Source organism: Opisthocomus hoazin, chromosome 8, assembly GCF_030867145.1.
Source record: "Opisthocomus hoazin isolate bOpiHoa1 chromosome 8, bOpiHoa1.hap1, whole genome shotgun sequence".
Lineage (NCBI taxonomy): Eukaryota > Metazoa > Chordata > Aves > Opisthocomiformes > Opisthocomidae > Opisthocomus > Opisthocomus hoazin.
The window spans coordinates 11,363,828-11,385,423 of record NC_134421.1 but is presented as its reverse complement, the minus strand read 5'-3'; the positions used below and the strand labels follow the sequence as shown (position 1 = coordinate 11,385,423).

The 21,596-nt window shown below is 42.6% G+C and overlaps 2 protein-coding genes across 4 annotated transcripts in view; both read left to right on the top strand.

The window, feature by feature from the left end:
• PAH (phenylalanine hydroxylase) overlaps nucleotides 1-11,121 on the top strand; it is a 49,385-nt gene extending 38,264 nt beyond the window's left edge. For all 3 annotated transcript variants that reach the window (XM_075429066.1, XM_009944300.2, XM_075429065.1), the window contains 5 exons: nucleotides 971-1,027; nucleotides 2,051-2,146; nucleotides 2,482-2,615; nucleotides 6,965-7,080; nucleotides 7,703-11,121. In XM_075429066.1, the coding sequence (XP_075285181.1) occupies nucleotides 971-1,027; nucleotides 2,051-2,146; nucleotides 2,482-2,615; nucleotides 6,965-7,080; nucleotides 7,703-7,746 (447 nt within the window). In that variant the 3' untranslated portion in view covers nucleotides 7,747-11,121. The remainder of the gene's footprint in view (nucleotides 1-970; nucleotides 1,028-2,050; nucleotides 2,147-2,481; nucleotides 2,616-6,964; nucleotides 7,081-7,702) is intronic.
• Nucleotides 11,122-13,544: 2,423 nt separating this feature from the next.
• Nucleotides 13,545-21,596, top strand: part of LOC104338293 (tyrosine 3-monooxygenase) — a 33,501-nt gene continuing 25,449 nt past the window's right edge. The window contains exons 1-5 of the mRNA XM_009944321.2: nucleotides 13,545-13,742; nucleotides 14,645-14,819; nucleotides 17,374-17,462; nucleotides 20,366-20,433; nucleotides 21,452-21,502. Coding sequence (XP_009942623.1) covers nucleotides 13,545-13,742; nucleotides 14,645-14,819; nucleotides 17,374-17,462; nucleotides 20,366-20,433; nucleotides 21,452-21,502 — 581 coding nt within the window. The remainder of the gene's footprint in view (nucleotides 13,743-14,644; nucleotides 14,820-17,373; nucleotides 17,463-20,365; nucleotides 20,434-21,451; nucleotides 21,503-21,596) is intronic.

Below are 21,596 nucleotides of genomic sequence, written 5' to 3'. Positions count from 1 at the left end.
AAGAAAGAAAGAAAGAAAGAAAGAAAGAAAGAAAGAAAGAAAGAAAGAAAGAAAGAAAGAAAGAAAGAAGGAAGGAAGGAAGGAAGGAAGGAAGGAAGGAAGGAAGGAAGGAAGGAAGGAAGGAAGGATGGATGACAGAAGGATGGAAGGATGGATTGATGGAAGGAAGAAAGGGAAAATGGACTTGATGTAACTTCCTACTCACAAGACGAAAGTCGACTTGAGGTAGTTAGTAAGCATTCAGTATTGCCCTTGGGCTTTACCTTTTCCCAAACCTAGGGTTTCCTTCAGGATAAGCCCTACAGCACCTTGGCTTATTAGGATCTGATATGGTGATGGCTGATCCCATGATCTTGGTGTGGGTGTGTGTGGGGCTCTGATTTTCCACTGCACAGTCCTCAGTGAAGCAAACCAAGATAGGTACCTGGTTATATACAGTCTTGTGTGGCTGTCTTCTGAATCCAGCTATTGCATACCTCCTAGGGAAGTCTCCATTATCTCCTAAGGTACGAGTAAGCTCTTTCAAATCGTGCTCTACCATTCAGAAAAAATAACTTTTTAGGGTCCAGGAAAACTCCTGCAATCAGGGCTCATCAAAACAAATAGAAATGTTTAAGGTGTGTGGGTGTAACTGATTTACCTCCTTTTGACTGTATCTTTCTCTTGGATGTGCATTGTAGACTTGATCAAAAGCCTGCCAAAGCAAGAGGAAAATTCTATTTGACCTCAATGGGCTTTGTAACAGGCAAAAAGAATCACGCCTTGTAAATGACATTTGGACAGGACCCTTTGTTCATTTCTGGAGAGATTTTTGGTTTGAAATTGATGTTGCATGATAGGAACACGTCCTGTAAACATTTGTGTGTGGTAGTAAGAGATGGTAACATTTAAAATGTGAGAAATTACATAAGACGAGACAGGAAGAATGTTTGCAATAAACAGCTTGAAGAATAATGGTTTATTGTTACAGGAAATTGGACTGGCATCTCTGGGAGCTCCAGATGATTTCATCGAGAAACTTGCTACGGTAATTTAATAAATGAGGGCTCAATTTTCCAAAGCACCCTGTGTTGTCTTAATTCTGCTGCCACTAAAGTCACTGATAGAACTCCCATAGAGTTGAATGGGAACAGAGTGAAGTCCATGATTGGAAAACTCCACCCTGAAACAGTTGCATTAAAGGAAAATAACTTTGGCACCCCTTATTCAAAGTGACAGTTGTGATTAAACACAGAAGCCCAGACAAGATTTCCTCCAGCACAAACATATTGGGCAAGCAGACATTACATGTTACTACATCCCCACAGGAAATTTCAGGAGGCAGTTTCAGTAGCTGTTCTACCTGCAAGTGTCCCTTCTCTTGCACCCTGCCAGACAGATAAAGTCCTCTGCATTCTGTGTGGCTCAGATGAATCCTACTCTGGGACTATTGAGACCCAGAATTGCAAACTTCAGATAAAACCAAGGATATGCCTGTGAGATTAGTGTCCCCAGCACCAACTCACCTGGGCAAAGCATTGCACCATCTTTGCTGTTTCAGACAGATGAGGTAGTTCTCCTGAGCCAGAGCAGGTATCCCTTCAAAACAACAGACCAAGAAGTCAAGCTAGGCCACACAACATCTTCCTTCAATAGTGCACTAACAGCCCATTTCCTCTCTTGCTGCGGCAGCTAGACACCCTCTGTGTGTCTTCTTCTATCAACTTATATCAGCTAAGGTTCAAACTTCAACTGGGTTGGCCAGCCAAAATGAGATTTTATTGCTATGCCTTCATTTTCTCTGCTCTGCTGACAAATGTAAGCACAGTAAAACACAACTGTGTTTGTCAGTGAACTGAACTGATTCACAGGCACACTGAGTCTAGCACTGTGCCCCTTTCAGGAGAAGAATTTCAGTTTGTGGGGACATTTGCTGTACGTATACAGTTGATATTGGACACATGGCAACATTTTAAATAGAAATGTGAACCCCAGATGTCTTCAAAACAGTGATGTACACCAGCGCTTTGTGATCAAGTAATCATATGTTTCTGTCTAATTTTCTTGCTAGGTTTATTGGTTTACAGTGGAGTTTGGACTATGTAAGGAAGGCGATTCACTCAAGGCATATGGTGCAGGGCTGCTGTCTTCATTTGGGGAGCTGCAGGTGTGTTCTGTAAAACAACATTTCAAAGTTGTTTATAATCACTCAAACTTCTCTTCTGAATGTCTTCAGATCCTTATTTTGCTTCATACTTTGTGCACAGAAGTAGCATGGTGCTACTTTGTGCTTCACTGAAAAGCTCTGATAATTGTGTCAGTCTACACATACACAGGGGACTCCTACCTGCTGCTTTCCTATGAAGTGACATTGTCATTGTATTCCACAGGAGCAACACTTTCCTGTCTGACTCTGGGTGGCATTCAGTAGCTCTATCTTTCTTTCACAGCAAATTCTAGCACTTCTTAACTGAAATAAATTTCTTACCCTTTTGTTCATAGTATTGTTTATCAAGTAAGCCTGAGATTCAGCCCCTTGTCCTGGAGAAGACCGCTGTGCAGAAGTACCCTGTTACTGAGTTCCAGCCTGTCTACTATGTTGCTGAAAGTTTTAAAGATGCAAAAGAAAAGCTAAGGTAATCCAGTCATTCCATAAAAGACCCAATTTCTTGTACATTGCCAATACATTGGATCCTATTACCATAACAGTCTTTGGTTGACAGTAATGTTTTGAGAGGCATTAGAAAAAATTGTGTAACGCTTAAAGAGACTAGTTGTTACACTCAAAATCTTGTTATGGGCAATAAGGGGAACATACCTTATACATGAAGCCAAGAATTTGTGGTTAAGAGTTTTATCTGTGTAACCAAAACGCAACAAAAAATTATTAGACCAATTGCAATGACAGAATGATAGAATCGTAGAATTGTTTAGGTTGGAAAAGACCTCTAAGATCATCAAGTCCAAACTGCCAAGCCCACCACTAAACCATGTCCCTAAGTGCGAGATCTACACATCTCCTAAATACCTCCAGGGATGGTGAGTCAACCACTTCCTTGGACAGCCCATTCCAATGATTGACAACCCTTTTGATGAAGAAATTTTTCCTAATATCCACTCTAAACCTCCCCTGGCACAACTTGAGGCTGTTTCCTCTTGTCCTATCACTTGTTACTTAGGAGAAAAGATTGGCCACCCCGCTACAACTTCCTTTCAGGCAGAAAGCAGTAAGGTCCCTCCAGAGCCTCCTTTTTCTCCAGACTAAACAACCCCAGTTCCCTCAGCTGCTCCTCACAGTACTTGTTCTCCAGACCCTTCACCAGCTTTGTTGCCCTTTTCTGGACACACTCCAGCACCTCAATGTCTTTCTTGTAGTGAGGGGCCCAAAACTGAGTGCTGTATTCATGGTGCAGCCTCACCAGTGCCGAATACAGGGGGACCATCACTTCCCTACTCCTGCTGGCCACACTATGTCTGATACAAGCCAGGATGCCGTTGGCCTTCTTGGCCACCTGGACACACTGTCGGCTCATGTTCAGCTGACTGTTGACCAATCCCCTCAGGTCCTTTTTTGCCAGGCAGTTTTCCAGCCACTCTTCCCCAAGCCTGCAGTGTAGCATGGGGTTGTTGTGACCCAAGTGCAGGACCTGGCACTCAGCCTTGTTGAATCTTATGCAATTGGCCTCAGCCCATTGATCCAGTCTGTCCAGATCCTTCTGTACAGCCTTCCTGCTCCCAAGCAGATCAACAGTCCAGTCCAGCTTGTGTCATCTGCAAACTTACTGAGGGTGCACTCAATCCTCTCATCCAGATCGTTGATAAAGACATTAAACAGAACTGGCCTCAAAACTGAGCCCTGGAGAACATAGCTTGCGACTGGCTACCAGCCTTATTGCACTCCATTCACCACAACTCTTTGGGCCCGACCATCCAGCCAGTTTTTTACCCAGTAAAGTGTACACCCATCCAAGCCATGAGCAGCTAGTTTCTCCAGGAGAATGCTGTGGGAAACAGTGTCAAAGACTTTACTAAAGGCCAGGTAAACAACATCCACAGCCTTTCCCTCATCCACTAAGCAGGTCATCTTGTCATAGAAAGAGATCCAGTTAGTCAAGCAGGACCTACCTTTCGTAAACCCATGCTCACTGGGCCTGATTACTGGGGTGTCCTGTATGTGCCATGTGACGGCACTCAAGATGATCTGCCCTATAACCTTCCCTGGAACTGAAGTCAGACTGACAGGCCTGTAGTTCCTCAGATCCTCCTTCAGGCCCTTCTTATAGATGGGCATCACATTTGCTAACATTTAGGGTCAAAACTAGCTGATTAATGCAACACAAGTCCCTTTAACAATACTATAGTGATAAGTTCTTGTACAAAAACTCTCCTGGTACCTACTGCTTTTTCTCTGAAGTTATGCTTAGCCTTACACTTTCTTTTGTGTCTTACATGAACAGTTTCAGTCTGGTTGTGGGGGTGGAGTTGTCAAGTAAACAGCATCTTGATGTCTTCAGAGCAAAGCTGTGGTGTTAGTGAATGGAGTTTCTTCCCTCGTTTGTGAGGAGGTGGATGTTGTTGACACTTCCTTTCTTCCTCCTCAGCCCCAGGTTTCCTCAGGGCCATTTTTATGTTTTCTAACATGCTGCTCATACTGCTCTTTCTACAGTGGTGTTACTCCTGACTTTACAATTTAAGTTAAATATTTTTTTCTTTGTCCCTTATGTCTCCTCTGAAACTGCTTTTTTCCCTCAGGTCCACATTTGCTTTACTATGAATAACTGACAAGTGGGGAGTTGTTAGTAGCCCGGGAACTACCAGCATCATCCGATGCTTGTGCCTTCAAGTCCTCCATTATCAGCCCATGCTGGTACTCCTTCATGCTGCATCATTACTTTAGGGTCAGACTTAGTTCACTACGTACAGCGTAACTACTTGCTATTCCTGCCTATATAAAAATTGTTAATGAGAGGCATTACAGCACATAGTTATTCAGAATTAAGCAAAACTAAAACAAATAGGTAACAGCTACATAGTCATTAGACAATTGATATTACAGCTAAACAGAACTGCAAGCAAGCCTAATAAACCCAAACCTGAGGCCTGTGTGGTTAGCTTAATACAGTGCCTCCAGCTTGTTACCAGCAGTGTGTTTACAAGACTACAGGGCTACACAGTAAATCTTTCAGTCATCTGTGACTGTAATACAGATTCAGCTCCAGTTCAACAAGACTTTGAAATAATGGTCCAGGTTCAGTTCTGGTTATTGAAACAGGAATGGCTCAGAATCTGCTTGGGGTTCAGCTTGGGTTCCACCTCACAGTAATATTTCTGTTTCTGTTTAAAGGAAACATCACATATTTCTGGATGTTAGCCAATACACTGGGGATTAGCCTTGGTTCACACTCAACAATTTTTTCTCTTGGAGATGCCACACAGGGACTTGTCCCAGACTTGCTGTGTCCTCTCTCTCTCTCCCCACTTCACAGACAAACACATGTTGAGACCAAAGATATTCTGCTGCCCCAGCCTCCCCAGCTCCAAGGTCTTCCCAGCTACCTCTCCTGCTACTTCCTCACTCATCTTAATCCTGCAGCCTCTCCTTCTGCCTTTTTCTGTGGGGTAATACCTGATAAAGAAGGCCTTCTCTTCTTGTTTGTGGTATTAACAACCTGCACATGGTTTCTGTCTTCTCTGCATACTTCTCTGACTGAGTAGCAAGTTCCCTGAGACAGCAGAAAAGGCTGCTTTACTCTATAAAAATGATCTTGGACCTTCTTTTATTTGTTTCAATGACCAATTGGAAAAGTAGTTAAGTTGAAATAGTGGTCTAGGTGTTGGTCCAGTGCCTGTGTTCGTGGTTTGCACCTGGACATGTATGTTTTTATGTGATGGAAAACCTCCCTGAAAAATTAATCTGAGGCTGACCGAAACTATTTCAGCTTAAGGTATTCATCTTCTAATTAGGATCTTACCTTCAGCTGAGATTTAAGAAGACTAACTTCTAACATGGATATCTCTCCTTAGAAAAACTGGACTGATGCCACTGAACACTTTCATCCTAGTCAACATATTTTTTTTCTATTGTCACACTTTTTGGCCTGCTCACACTGAACTCTATGTGAGACAATGGCCTTAGCAGATAATAATTAGAACTAAAGTGGAGGAGCAATGGGGATGTGGGATTTAGCATATTGCACTGTTTTGGGCATATGGGATTTACCATGCTGTGTCACAGTCTGTGTAGTGGGGCTCCACAATCAACGCCTGCGTGCTTTCCTTCCTATTTCAGCAAAAACTACAGTAATCTTAAGCAGATATATAAGCCAGTATCCTGCTGAGATTTACAAGGAGCCTGGAACAATAGCTCTGACCATCTCATCCCATTCAGAGCCCTCCTTTCCACAGTTCTGTGGTTACACAAATTGATGTTTTCCCAACACACCAAAATCTTAATGTTTCTGCCACAGAATTAACTATTTTGCAGCAAAGAAGGCTGCAAATAAGGGTGGCAAGAATGCTATTTCTTGCAGGTGACTATCTCCTATTTTTGCAATGACCTGGAAGCCACTACCAACCATGCCAAAAGTTAGCTTGCTCCTTGGTATGCCAGGATGGCATAGGTACTTGACCTTACTTTCCCAGAAATTTCAGACTTGGCTCAGGATTCTTATGTTTTGCATTACTGAAGGGAAATTGAGATTTTCAAGTCTGGCAAATCCCAAGAGCTACATAGCTGGCCTATACCAGAAGCAGTGTTGCCATGCCAATAGCATATTTAGTCCTGTTTGGAGGAAAACAAAGGTGGTAAGGACAAATGCAGATTCAAGCATGTTACAGAATACTGTAAGTCTTGGCAGGAATTTCAGTTATTTCCTCTTGCAGATTTTCATATTCCTCTCATGAAATGCACACACCAAGAAAAGAGTGAGTTAATGAAAAAAAGGAGCTTTTCAAGTTTGTATGTGTTTTTGTATTTTTGCCTCAGGAAATTTGCTCAAATGATTCCTCGTCCTTTCTCTGTTCGGTACAATCCCTACACCCAGAGGATTGAAGTCTTGGACAATGCAAAGCAGCTGAAGAACTTAGCTGATACTATCAACAGTAAGGAACTACAGATTTGTTACCTTGAATTCCTCAAAACTTGGGTCACAAATAGCAACCACAAAGGAGATTTTGTCTGGTTGCATTTAATGCCTGATCAAGTTCAAGCAGCACACAATGCCTTTCTGGTGCAAAAACTACTAATTCTAGCCAAGCTTCCTAATTCTAGCCAAGCTTCAAATAGCATTTCCACGTGACTGTAGTTTGTTACAGATGAAATATACGCTTTTAAGGGAGGTGCTAGCAAAGGCCAGAGGGTCTAGTGATGGATTCTGATGTGTGGCTCTAGCTGCCCTCTGTAAGGAAAATAAGGAAAAACTTGGCTTTAATCACATTAGCTTTTGCCATTCTAGCCTTTTTCCTGAAATGTTTTCCCCCTAACATCGCCTAGCCTGCTAAAAGCCAGCACCCCTGGTCCTGTCAGCCATCCTTGTATGGCTGATGAAGGCAAAGGACTGACTCTTCAAACCTTACTCCAGGAAAACCCCAATAATTGTGTCAAATCCAGCACTTCTTTGTTCACCTTATTCTTTCAGGGAATGGATGTAAAGGGTAAACATATATAGGAGTGTTAGAAATGGACTAGCTGTAGGATTAACTGCTGTGATTCATTCCTTTGCAGGTGAGATGGGGATCCTTTGCAATGCCCTCCAGAAGATAAAATGAAGATTCACTGTAACTTGCTAATTGCTGGCTACTGACTAGAAGCTGCCATGTGCAAATACCAGTTATCATCTAGTCTCAGTCTATTATCTTCCTGTGTATTGCATGAATGCTTATGTTATATATCTTAATTACTATAGATCAGCAGTGATAGAGACACCTGCAGGTGGCCCTTGACTGTTTTGGTCTTCAGACACTAATCCATTTTTTTCTCACTAATACAGAAATCACCTTAGTTTTGGGAATCTGAGGAAAGTCTTCATATCGCTTGTGCCAAAGTTTAGCAGAAGGAGGAGATGTTCACCATGCAGACCAATAGTCTGCTGCAGCTGTGAGGTTTCATTACCACCCTGGGGCCAAAGACAGGATTGTAATGACTAACAGACTAATCCACCTTGCTTTCTCTCACAGTCATTCTCCCCTTAGTCACTCAAATATGTGCAAGGTTCCCATGGAATCCCAAACTCTACATCTTTCAGGGGGTATACATACACTGCTTCGCCCTCTGTAGCTCAACTTGTACACACAAGAACCTCTATCCTGAAATATTTTTTTTCCTAAAAAAGTGATGATACCATTGATCCAAAGTACAGATCCTAGTGGAAAAGACAGCAAGTACGCTGCAGCCTCATTAACAACGATTTATTATTGTGTATAAATATACTGTACTTGCACAAGCACCAATCTCAGAAAGGCTTGTGCAAGTCAAGAATGCTATATGCTCTGATGTGTCATTGGTTTCAGAGAAGAGTCCCTAAACAAGGCACTGAGACTGCCTATCCAGAGGATGGAGCCTGTGCCTCAGTACAGTACCCACAACAAAGCCGCTTCGGAGGATAGTTACCTAAAGGCAAGTCTGCCTGGCTTTTTGCAGTTGGATGTGAAGTCAGTTTGTCAACACTTCATGCAAGCAAGAAACCACGCAGATGTTTTAACAGGGCATCAAGGCCTTATTAGTCTGGTCTCAGGGCTGTGCTTGCTGTAAGGTTGTGTAGCATCATGGATTCAGAGCTGATTCAGGACCAGCCAGCTTACAGAAAGGAGACACCTCTCTTAATAGACGTAATAGACTCACTGTGGGAGGCTGATGTGTGAACTCTACCTTGTGTTGTGTGTGTCCTTCCCTGAGAATGCTTTATTCAGCACTGCTAAAAGGTATCTCCTAACTTTCTGGAGTCACAAACCAGGAGGCGGATACCAACACCATGGAAATGGTGGAGAAGTAGCTCTTACAACACAGCTGAAGATATCAGAGCCTTCCAACTCCTAACTCGCTGTATCTGTGGCTACAGTCCCCGGCTACAGAAGACCTGGGTTAGCTGCGTCCCAGTCTGAGTCCATTCAAACCCAAACATGGTATCTTTCAAGACTAAGTCATGCTCCTAAGCTCCTAAGTCATGACACTTTTTGGAATCTCCTCCTTTCTCCCACTTGAGCTTTAATCTCTCTTTTTTGGTTAAAGCAGTTTTATTTTTCCTGGAGTACAGCTCGACGGAGGCAGCAAATGGAAGCAAGGGTAAATCCATCTTAACTCAATGGCTGAGCCATGGAGGAGAAGGGCTTGGCTGTTCAGAAAGCTATTTCTGTATTTATCCAATAACTTTCACTCACAGCAGCTAAATGTCCTCCCGGACTGGTCCACATTGTATAATGCCTCCCTGTAGCTCCCTAGTTGAAGGAGGAGGGAGATCAGCACTTGTACATTGGAACAGAATAGAGCAAAGTGAATCAGAACAGTATCTCCAGCTTGAAATAATTCTGCATCATGATACTAAGATGATGCAGGATTCACATTTCTGTTAGATCCAAAGATGGAGAGGGATTTGAAAGTCCACAAGTCTCATACCTACTATTGTACTCCTTCTGTATTTCTAGTTGGAAAGTCAGTGGAGCTTAAATATAAGCATCTTCCTTTAGGAAGATAGAAAGTACAGCTGTTTCCATTATATTTGTGGTAGGTAATAACATTAATCTAAGCATACCAGCTGGAACCCTTTTCAGTAGACATATACTTAGGCAAAATGGTATCATTTTGGTGCTTTGAAGTAAGCTTTTTTCTCTTTGTGCCTTTTTACTTCCTTTTTTTTCTCATGACAATGCGTAGAACTTTCAGTCCTGCTTGGCATGTATTTTCAGTGTTAAAGTAGCCCATATTTTAATCTCTTAATATAATAGGACCCATAAGGTAACTGGGTACCATGAAGACACAATTTCATCTCAAGGGTGAAGTCTTTCAAACTAATCCTCAGATAGCTTCCCAAGCTTCTCTGCTTCTGCGTGTTGCTAGGAGTGACAGCAGCAGCAAATCTATAGTGATACTGAGAACCCAGGGTCTGTGGTTGTCTTTTATGTGCAAGTAGAAAGGTTAAAGAGTATTGATGTCACATGTCTGATTCTGTGTCCCTTAGTGCAGGTTTAAAAGAGTATCAACGTCAGCCAAAGTAGTATAACATAGCTGTTCAGCAAGACTGAGAGATGAGAAAAAGTTAAATGCTCAGTGTTTTAAAAGCGGAGGAAATATACTGAAATTTTCTTGCAGATTTTCTTGCAGAACAAATTAGCTTGTGCATATGCACTTTAAATAGTACAAATAAGTTGCATTTTAAACAGTACTTCTTAATGGGTAACTTCTTATTTCCATGCTAAAGAAAATTAAAGTTATGTAGCAACCTGGCCAGGTGTAACACCTCTTTTTAAGGTAATTGCACAGGTCAATCAGAATGAAATACCCAGGGGGAAGTGTCCATTTGAGGTGGGTTCCAACTCAAAAAAAGGCTGTCTTGCACTGATTGTGTACCACTCATCCAGACAAGATCACGAAACTGGTATTCAAAAAAATTATCTCTTGATGTGTGTAATTACCTAGAAATGTACAGCAAAGCCTTGATTGCTCTACCTTTGCGCACTCTATACATCTTTGTATGCTACTCTGACTAACCTATCCCAAGCTACTCTTTTAAGTAACTTTCCTCTTTTCTATCCCACTATGATCACGTTTTTGATGTTCCCATCTTCAGCTCTGTTTCAGGTGACCAAAGAAGCCCTCTCATGAGGTTCTCTTCCATTGCAGTGACCTTGGCCTAGGTCAGTGATGGTGATGGAGGGAGTAGTTGTTAGCACAGGTTACACAGGGAGGTGGTCTCCTCTGGGTGTCTTAAGATGCCTGGATATGACAGCAGCCTTGGAGTAGGGATGCTTTATACCCTAAAGGATGCAGAAATTAAGGGAATTAAGAGGGATTAAGCACAAGAGGACCACACAGGAGCGCATTCTTTCAAAGCCTTTCTCTTTGCTGCTTGGCAGTTGGCAGACAAGACGTTTTGCACGTTCAAATGTAATTGTTTATACTAACCTAAATAAACAGAAATATCAATGCCGCATCCATCTCAAATGCATAGCGCTATGGTCATATAGGATGGAGATATTCACAATGGGAACAGACCAAAAATATTCTGGTTGTTGGTGGCAATCAGCCACGGCCTTTTAAAGCACCCACCCCCAGGGTTGCATGAGAGGTGCTGAGACAACTCTTGGGCTGGGAGATCCCCACTTTCTGCAGGAAGAAGCTCGCTGTCGCTATGGGAAAGGATGACACACTGTGCTCCAGCTCTTGCATAGTCCTTTAAACTGCAGCACCCAGCCTGAGACCTCTTCTCCTGCATGGAGGAGGTCTCCAAAAGTGCTGAAAGCAGGACTCTGGGATGTCTCAGCAGGGCTGACTTACACCATGACACCGCGAGTGAGGCCTTCCTGAGTCTGTCCCAAGCATGGATTTGAGGTGGTATTGGAGCGTCCACTGGCTGGGTAAGGACATTTCACCACCTGAAGAGCCAGGGCTCTCTGTGCTGGTTTTGCAGTGGGCTGCAAAGCTGTGCTGTAAGCTCTGCCTGTCCTCTTTCAACTGTCACTGGCTGATGAGTCCAGTCTGGCTCTATAGAGCCATACGCAGAACCATGGCTAGTGCTGTACAAACCTGTAGAGATGGGTCTCTGACACTCGAGCATGAATACAGTCATAAGGGCCCTGATGTCCTTGCTCTGCCAGCATTTGTGACCAGTGCCTTAAACATGCATCTTGAGCCTGAGGGCTTTCATCTACATATCCACATGCAGCTGGAGTAGGGCACCTTGTGCCACTATTTGTTTGTGCCATGCCTGTGGCCTGAATGTGGGACCCTTCATAGGAAAGGCCCAGTCTGGACTTGGATAGATTCATCTGAACCTGTTCTCCTGTGCCCGGCCTTGCCGCCACTGCTGGGGGAATGTGGCAGTGGGAAGAGCCTTCTTCCACCTGAAAGCCCACTTCTTCTCCCTGCGCCCCATTCAGTTCACAGCCACAATCCAACCGCCTCTGAAGTGCCCCCTCACCTCGCCCCCCGGGCCAGGAGGCGGGTTCAGCACCGCGGACAGCAGCCTGCCCTGCCCTGCCCTCCGGTGGGTGGAGGGCCGGGGCTGGGCATGGAGGGGGGACACCGCTCCCTAGGGCTGGGCACGGCCGAGGGACACCGCTCTCCGGAGCTGGCACTCACCATACCCTGCAAAGCCCACAGTGCGCGAGGTCTGGATGGGCCAATGTTCCTCAGAATGCTGCGGCCTGCAGGCTGGGCACAGTGCTCCAAAATCCACCTTGGGTTTTCTGTCTCAGCTGGGCAATAGACGGGGAAATTGAGACCTTCCCAGTGCTCTGTCTTGGGCCAAGGGGAAACACAGTGCTGTAGTGGTCGCTGGAGAAAAAAAATTGGTTACATTGTCTTTATCTTCCTCAGCCAGGGAGAATTAAAGTGCAATACAGCACCCAGTTATGTGACTCAGCCAGGATCAGCTAAGGGGCACATCAGAAATGGCTCCATCTGCAAAGGGAGGACAGAGATGGTCTTCTCTGTGGGCCTGCAAGATGACTTTCACAGAGAGTCCAGCACACTGTAACTTTGGGTATGAAGATATGGCTGCTCATACCCACAAACATGTTTATGGATGTCAATGGATGCCTTATGCTGGAAGGAGCAGAGCTGAATTTCCCCCTGAGCTTGCCCTGTCAGCTGTGAGAAAGACGTGACCCTGGGCTTTTTGGAAATCTACTTCTCTGGAGATAAAATCATGACAGAAATGAGTTCCAACAGAGGAACTTAGCCTGGAGGCAGCACTCAGCTCTTTCAGGGCTAGGATAGAAGAGGTCAGATCCTGTGCACAGGAAAAGCTCAGAAGTAGGGGATGAACTTTGGCTCTGGTTTAAGTCTCTCGGACATTCCCGCAACTGTATCTGTGCAGAGGAGGTACCACTTGGATTGGGCTAGGGTTTGGAGGAAGAGCCCCTTTGGTTCCCTGGGGGCATGGTCAATGCCGAGAGGGTCCCAATGATGTAAGAGATGGTGAGTAGGAAGGGCAATCTCAGACATTGTTCAGGGCAGTCCAAAATGGGAGATGTAAATGGGGCTCAGGCTAATTGCCTCTCCACAAAGGAGCCCATCTCCAGGGTTGAACGGCATGCAGACAATTTCAAACAGAGCAGGAGGGCAGTGCTTTGAAGTCACCCAGAGGAGGAGGGTTATCTTGGGTTCTTGCGCATATCCTACGTATGCGGTTTCCCTTGATGTGTGCGGCATGGACAACATAAATGTCCCTACACCTATCACAGTAGCTTGCTTCGCTGCTGTCTGGCAGCTCTGATCTCACCAGCCACATATACGCACTGCTTCTCCAGTACCACCACATCCCCTGCCTATTGCTCTGGGAGAAGCACTCACATCCTCAGGCAGTTTCTGCTCAATATCTGGCAATTGCCATCCACTCCTCTGTCTCCCAATGAAGTCTGACTTGGTGGGGATCTCAGGTCAAAAGGAAGAGGCCAGCAAGGAGAAGGAGATGTGTGGCATAGAGTCATTGAACAGGCAAGGCAGCCTGGACTCCAACCAGGAGGATAGCAGAGACACTCTCATCCTGACCCTCACTCTCTGCAACGTGAGGAAGAATGAGCTCTCTAAGGCAGCCAAAGTCTTTGAGGTATGAACTTCACCATTCCCTTACTCCACAGAGCCCTCTTCTCTGTTCCAATTGCCTTCACCTCTCCCCCTCTCTCACCCTTCTTCTGCTCCTTCCCAGACTTCTGCCTCCACCTGCCTTCCCTCTGTCTCATCGTCCCTGTTTTGCTACAGCTGCTCAGAGAGGTTGGCTGGCCTTTCCAGGTGAAGAAGGAGAGTGCTCTGGAGTGAAGGAGCCACTAAACACAGTCATTTAGAAGAATCATTATTTTATATAAGGGCTGTTTAGAGTATATATCGATCTACTACTTCTTCCTAGCAGTTGCGGTGGTCAGCCTTGACTAAACAACAGGCCATCATTTCAAGGACTGAGATTGTGGGGATGTTAGAAGCCAATTAATTTTCTCTGCGTATCTGGCAGGAGATACAGAGAATACAAGAGCTGTAAATCACACAGACATTATATATTCTGGGCACTTGAAGTATCCCTACCAGGTGCTTACTCTCATCTGTGAAAATGAATAACTAAAAAGAAAAGTATTATACTTGTTGCTTATTTTTAATCGTTTGCAATTATTTAACAATTATGATGTTATTATACATCAATAGATCTGCTTTTGTTCTGCCAGGGTCTTAAGAATTACCCAGCCACTCATTTGTTATTTCTGCACAGAAGAAATGCTACAGTCAACAGTACCTCATCTTTCATCTCCGTCTACCTAATTCTACAGTCTTTAATCCTTAACTCTTCCTGTATTTTAGCTCCTTCTAAACTGGGCATTATTAGGCTTCATTGCTTAACGTGCACTTCATATTAAGACCTCTTTCATTCACCTTTTAAAGACATTGTAGAAGTGTATGTGGACTTACCTGGATCTTCATTCTTTAGAGAAGCTTCATCATATGAATATCTGTCTCTTGCAGATGTTTGAGACTCAGATCCATCACTTTGAAACCAGGCGAGCCAAAAAGCCCAAGAACTCTGATGATGATCTTGATATTTTTGTTGAATGTGAAGTTCACAGTGCCGATGTTAGTATCTTTATCACCTCCTTAAAGAGAGTAGCAGAGGATGTGAAAACCAGCAGAGAAGACAAAGGTAAGATAAGTATCCATCTGTTAGTGCTGTTTTGTTTCTTTTTGGAGTAACTTTTCTTAATATTAGCTTCATAATAGTAGTTTAATTAGTCTGGAAAGCAGGTGAGCATGCATTAATTTTTCTTTGTGCGTGGCTGCTTTTCCTGAATTGGGACCATTCCCATTGGTGTGGAAAGCGAGGCACTTTGCCACAGCCAGTGGAACTGAGGTGAGAAGAGTGTTCCAGCAAAAAGAGAGATGAAAAGGACAGAACAGCAAAACAAGAAGAGGAGGAGAAACTCCTGAATGACGGGAAGATTGTGGGCTGAGAGCCGTGCAGAGAACGGACTGCTCCGAGGCAAACACAGACAGTTAGTGGGAATGCAGAGGATCAGAGATTTGTGCTCAGAAGTCGCAGTTAGTTTCAGATGTGCGGGGACTGGAATCTACGACAAAAATAAGGGACTGTTAAAAGACAGTATGTTTATGGTTAAAGCAGAGGAATATTAGGGACATAATTTTCTTCACATTTTCTTTTTTCTGATGGTTTTGAACAGAAATCATTAAAGTAATCAGACTTGTTTTGGATCTAATTGTGCTAGAATTAGTATACTTAGCATGCAAATGGAAAGAGTCTTTCTGTTTCTAAGTTAGCTCAGACTTCTGCATGGCACTCCTAAGTTTGTAGAGAGTCTTTCCTGGGTGTTTCAGACCCCAGAATTCAGTAGTGCCCCAAGCAGTTCATTTGATTTCATTAAGAAAGGGTCAGAAAGTTGGTATTTGTGGCCCACAGAGACACCTTAGGTATCGGCATCAGCAAGAAGTGAGGATTTGGAGGGTTTGGCCTTAAAGCACTTTGTGGTTTTGGTCCTAATGAGGTGAATTCAGGAGTACTAAAGTGTCAGAGGACTTTCAGCAGCTAGTCCCTTGGTCTAAGACTGGCTAGTGGCCCATTTTACTTGTATATCTCATTGAAAGCGGCTAGCTGCATCTTCACTTTCTAGTGGGGTTTGCAGATGTCTGTGAGAGCATATTGGTAACTAGGAGATATTGAAGTTGTATAAACATGCTTACTGGTAAATTATTTTATTGGGAAGATGCAAATACGTACAATCTGGCTACCCCCATCATCTGAGGCTCCAGCTCCTGGTTTAATCTATTTTTTTCCAATGTTGACTTTTTATTCTTTTCTTCGGAGTTTTTAGGTGAGCCTTCTGGGGCAGTTTGCTAAAGGACAGTAATGAGATAATGCCCTGCCCATAGTGGCTTTAACCCAAATTAATTTGGTGCTCATTTGAGAAAAGCAGTGGTTATCCCTGCTTCCATGAAGCAGAGACAGATGCAGCCGAACTGGCATCTGTCAGCACTATCCCCGTTTTATTGTCTGTGTCCATTTCTGTGACCAGGCCAAGGATTCTGCCATGGTCCTTCCTCCTCTCTCCTTTAGCCTGTCTGCCCTCTCCCAGGATTCAGTCAGGGGTAGGCGAGATGTGTATGGGGACATACGCTGGAGGACTTATGATCAGGTACAGATTTCAAGGAGATACGGCCATAGGTGGCAGAACAGGTGTCTTGCATGCAAAACCATTGGTGCAAAGAAAAACACTTAGCAAAAGAAGTCTGGGGTGATGTAAGACAGCTGTCAGACTAGTATTTCTTCCTTCTTATCACAGAATTGGCCATAACTTCATGAAAGAACTGGAATTTCCCAATATCAGTATGTACTGGTAGCCTTAGACCTTCGCAAACTGGGTGTGCCTGGATATAATATAATAGGGCTAAAGCTCAATTTGCCATTCAGTAGAGAGATGCCTGGTCTCTTGTCAGGTATGTGATTAAGGTGACCCCAAACGCATGTTTCCTGAGCTGTAACACCCTAAGTCTGACCACAGCATCAGTTTGACCTCAGGAAGCAACATCAACTTTGTCTTTTTTCAGTATTTTTTTAAATTCATTGGTTACAAATGTTGGCACTTAAATTCAAAGGAAAACATTTTATTTTTATAGAAAAGGACCAGAAAAAGCCCCACTTGAGGGGAAGGAAGCTTTTTGGAAATTCAGCTAACGCTAGAACAATTTTTCTGAAAAAAATTAAAAAAAAAGAGCCAGAAGGAAAAAACTTGAAGTCAAGATACTTCTTGGCCTGTTTTGTTTCTAGAGTGTTCACGTTTTCCCTTTTAAAATGTTATTTTCACTTCTAAAGGTATGAAAATTTAAGACTACTTTTTAGACATGATAAAAATATTCTCTTAAGTCCAAAATTCAGATTTTTTCTTTTTCTATATCAAACAGAATTACTCATTTGGCCTAAAAGGAACTTATTTTGCCTTTAAAAATTGTTACTGCTAATTAAAACTGAGAGATTATTGCAAGTTAGTTTCAGATAATTTTTCATTCAGTCTGCCAGTTTGTCCAGCCAATGAATTCAACTACTGACATATGGTGACACGTAGATATGAATATTCTTAGGTATTGATGAAAAGAAAGCTTGCAACCTTCAGCACAACTTTTACTTTCTGTGTCTTTTAGAAATTACTTGATTCTATCTCATTAAACTGTTGCTGCTTTTTCTCCAGTGCCCTGGTTCCCCAGAAAAATCCAAGATTTGGACAAGTCTCACCATCTGACCACTAAGTATGACCCCAGTTTGGACCATGGTCACCCTGTAAGTTTGACATCACTGTTATTTCGTTTTTAGAAATAGAAACCCTCTGTAGGGAAATTTTCATAGGGAAAATATCAGGAGTAAAGAAGTACTCATGAAGGACAGAAAAATGAAGGATCAGATAAAGGCTGAGCTTCAGAGGAATTAGGGAGTATAGAATGAACAACTTAATAATGACAAAAGCTTACAGGTCCTGATTGATCAACGTACATAGGATTAACATCAGAGACATACTGAAGTAATTTCTATTCAACATATTCTTTAGCATGAGCTTACATTTCATTGTTTAGTTTAAAAAACCCTCTTGTTTATTATTTCACCTCTGATATATTTGAAATATGTCCACTTTGTACTAGCTGGTCCACACAACAGTCAAGTTCCAGTCTGCTGCTTTTTGTGTTTTCTGCGTTTCGATGTTTCAGATACTCCACATCTGCATTTTCAATTTTGCATACATCAGGAATCTCATTCAAGTGCAGATGTACAGAGGATGGTAATAAGGACAAGTGGCAAAGAGCTAGTCTCTAATAAATACCAGATCCTTAGATCCTGCAGTGGGAAGCATTACGCTTAAACTTGCAAAAATCACCTGGACAGAAAATAAGAAAATTACATGCCAGCACTAATTAATTGATGTAATACCTGAACTGAGATTTAAACGTGACTGGAGAAGCTCAAAAGATCTAATGATTTCAGTTGAGGTAAGCACTGAAAATATAAATAGGAAGCAAAATGAAAAGATTATATTCCTAGTTTATATCTGACTTTTCACAAGGTCTTTGGAGTCAGGATTTGGCAGTATTTATTGATACTACTGTGCAAAGTATTGTTAGAGTGTATGTGAATGGTTTCCCTTGGATTCAGGCAGTAGGTCTTGGTTATGAGTGGGCCACAAAAAGGGCTTTACTCGTAACAGTTCTGTGTGTGTACTCTTAGCCTTGCTGTAAGCAGACAATCTAAGAGAATGAAGAGTAAAAATGCAACATGGAGTCCTGCTCCAGAGATGGTAATAGTAAGGCAATGAACTGGGAACAGACAAACACTCATTTCTCATCAACGTTTTCCAACTTAAGTACAGATGAGATATGAGTTAGGTACAGACAAACAAGGGACCCCAAAGGGCGATTTGCTGATTGACAAGGTAGGTCACAGAATTGTTGTGAAGTGTTCTGCCAAACATCACACAGAAGTGATGACTGAAAAGAAAGAAAAGCACAGACTTTGCACTGAAAGATGCAAAGAAGGTTTAGAAGGATGTCCACAGAATCCACAAGATTTTGTCATTCCCTTTACTAAATGGATGAATTCTATTTTGACCCTTTTATTAACCTACACAATGTTAATGTTGTTACCTCTGTACAGTTCTGTGTGGTACAAAACCACTTTACAAGTCTATCTTTTATTTTTGAGAATCACTTAATAAACTATAATGCTGTAGAAGAACTTTGTATTCCCCTTAACCAGGAGATCTTTCATTCTTCCTCACATCTTTTTGATAGAAAGAATCCAAGTATTTATAATTTTCCTGAGCTGCCTCTAAGGCTGTTTCTCAGGAGATAAATGAATGCACATCAGGAATTCTTTGAACTGGACCTAGTTCCCCTCCTACTTTGCTGAACAGGAGGTGTGGGCACTGAAGAGGATGAGACAAAGCACCAGTGGTGCAGAGTGACCAAAGTATTGAGTGGGGATAAATCTACACTGCAGAATGCAATGCAGTGTACAGAGCCCAAGGAACAGAGCTGAGAGGTCACAGCATCAACACTAGTCTGGTCCAATGGCTTTTCCACATGTTTTGCAGGGACTTGTTACAGCTACTGACAAGGAAGGATGGCATTTGAATGAACATATTATCCATAACACATGACAAAAATAAGCATGCTCTTGTGATCCAGTTCTTTCCTCAGATTCATGCACACAATACTCATTAACTGCAGTATTACTGGTATTTTTGCTACACTGAAAATTATGTGAATAAACCTAAGGGAGAAATTTGGCTTGTAGTACGCAAAGTGGTTCCAGTAAATTCTGAATATTTTAGAATAATAAATGTTTGTACAGTGATGCTGATCAAGGCTGCTGTACGAGTTATTTTAGCAACACAGTGCCAGATTTCAGATTTTATTCCTATTATGAATGATGTAAAATTGAAAAGAATTTGAATCTACATCTCTATTCATATTGAATAGCTGGAAAAGCCTACTTGAAGCTCAGCTTCTAGTAAACACTGAGGGAGCAAAAAGAAAACTTCTGTATTTAATAAGTAAACTGCCCTTTAAACAGGTACCACTGAATCTGTCTTTATCATAGCATGCTAATAAATGGGCAGGGGGGGAATGAGCTGAAAGCCTGTACTTTCTACAGATTCAGTGACAGCTGTAATGATTTCTAGCCAGCAAGAATCCCTTCCTCACCCAAAGTGCAGGGTATTGTGCAGGCACAGTGTACTTTCTCTGGTGAGATGGTACGAGGCTTGGTACCATTACACCCATCATGGCCCTGTATTGCAATCTTCATGCTTAGTGCAGGAAAGAAACAATTCAGGGATTCAGCTCTTCCCTAGTGGAAGTGACACTCCTACATCAATTCCATTTTTAGTGTGATTTACATTTTAAATTTGACTGTAAGTGTAATGGTATGTGATGCAGTATCTATGAACCACTCAAAAATCTTCCCACCAAGCCATATTACTTTCCTTTCTGGTCACAGGCCCCAAATTTTCATCAGAATGTCATGGATGTAACAGACTTTGGCTTACCCTGTTCATAAGGCTCAGGATTCATTGCCTCATTAAAACAACCTGTTTGAGGCCTAGGTTTTCCAAATGCTTCTGTTAGCAAATTTATTTATGCCCACAAATCTCTGGTAATATAACACTTTTTTCAAATTACCTTCTAACTCAGGCATACGCCGACCTGGAATACAAGAAACGGAGGGCATTCTTTGCTGACCTTGCCTTCAACTACAGAGCGTAAGTACAAAGCTATTCAAGAGAGACTTCAGCAGTCCACATGCACTTTCAGACATCTTCACTTGGAAGAACTACCAGAGACTTAAACGTTTGTTAATATATCAATGGGGCTATCTTTTAGAAAGCAGAATTCAGCCACAGAAGGTTTCACTCCATATGAAATAGACTTTTCCCACAACACAGCAAATACACCTTAAGATAAAAATCTTAGGATTGCACTCACATTTCCTTCAGTACTGCATTTTGCCTTAGCAGAGGTGATTTCTCAATATGAGCCTTTCATTTCAATTTTGCAGTTCCTTTTAAGACTAGCTCCTGAGCTGAGGCTTATTGTCTTCTGGGAACTATAGGGAACAATGTTTAGGAAGACGTTTTTGACAAAGGAAAGCAATTTACTATTTTCATAATTTGTTTGATAAAATGTCTCTAGCCATGTACATTAGCCACCTAAAAATGTCTCAAGTCGTATGAGGGCGATTGAAAATGTTTCTACCTTTATTTGTAAAACTTCACTAGAATCACACTGCTGTCTGGCAGAGTCAATCACGTGTATAGGTAGGACTGGTGGTGGATTATCAGCCTCATCACAGAGGTTAGTGATAACCACGCAGTGTACAGCTGGGCAGCTCTCTGCTAATGACTTCTGATTGCTTTTCTGCAATGATAATGTGCTGCTCACATCCTCCAAGGATGGACCCTCCAGGGACACAGTGTGTTTTGGTCACTAGATTGCCTTCAGCGGTGGTAAGGGTAAGCCTGGAGGCCTCTTTTTTCTTCTGTAAAGCAGAACATGGCTCCCTTTCTTACCATATCCCTCTGTTTCCTTCCCACACTGGAACAGAGGAGCAAATGCATACATTAGAGCCTATCAAAATAAAGAAGTTGTTAATTATATACTATTTTGCTGGTTCTATCTTCACTACAGCAAATATTCATGGTGCAGGCAGAGTATTAGTATTTTTAAACTGAACTTGAAATATGTTTTAGATGCTTGCATTGTTTCCTCTCTTCATTACAGAGGAGACACTTTGCCTCGCGTTGAGTACACAGTGCAGGAGATTGCAACTTGGTGAGTTTGTTACTTGTACTCCCACTTCTGGGTCTTTCCACTGCAGTCCCAGGAAAGACTGGCAATGTGAGACAGTTATAACATTTTAAAATCA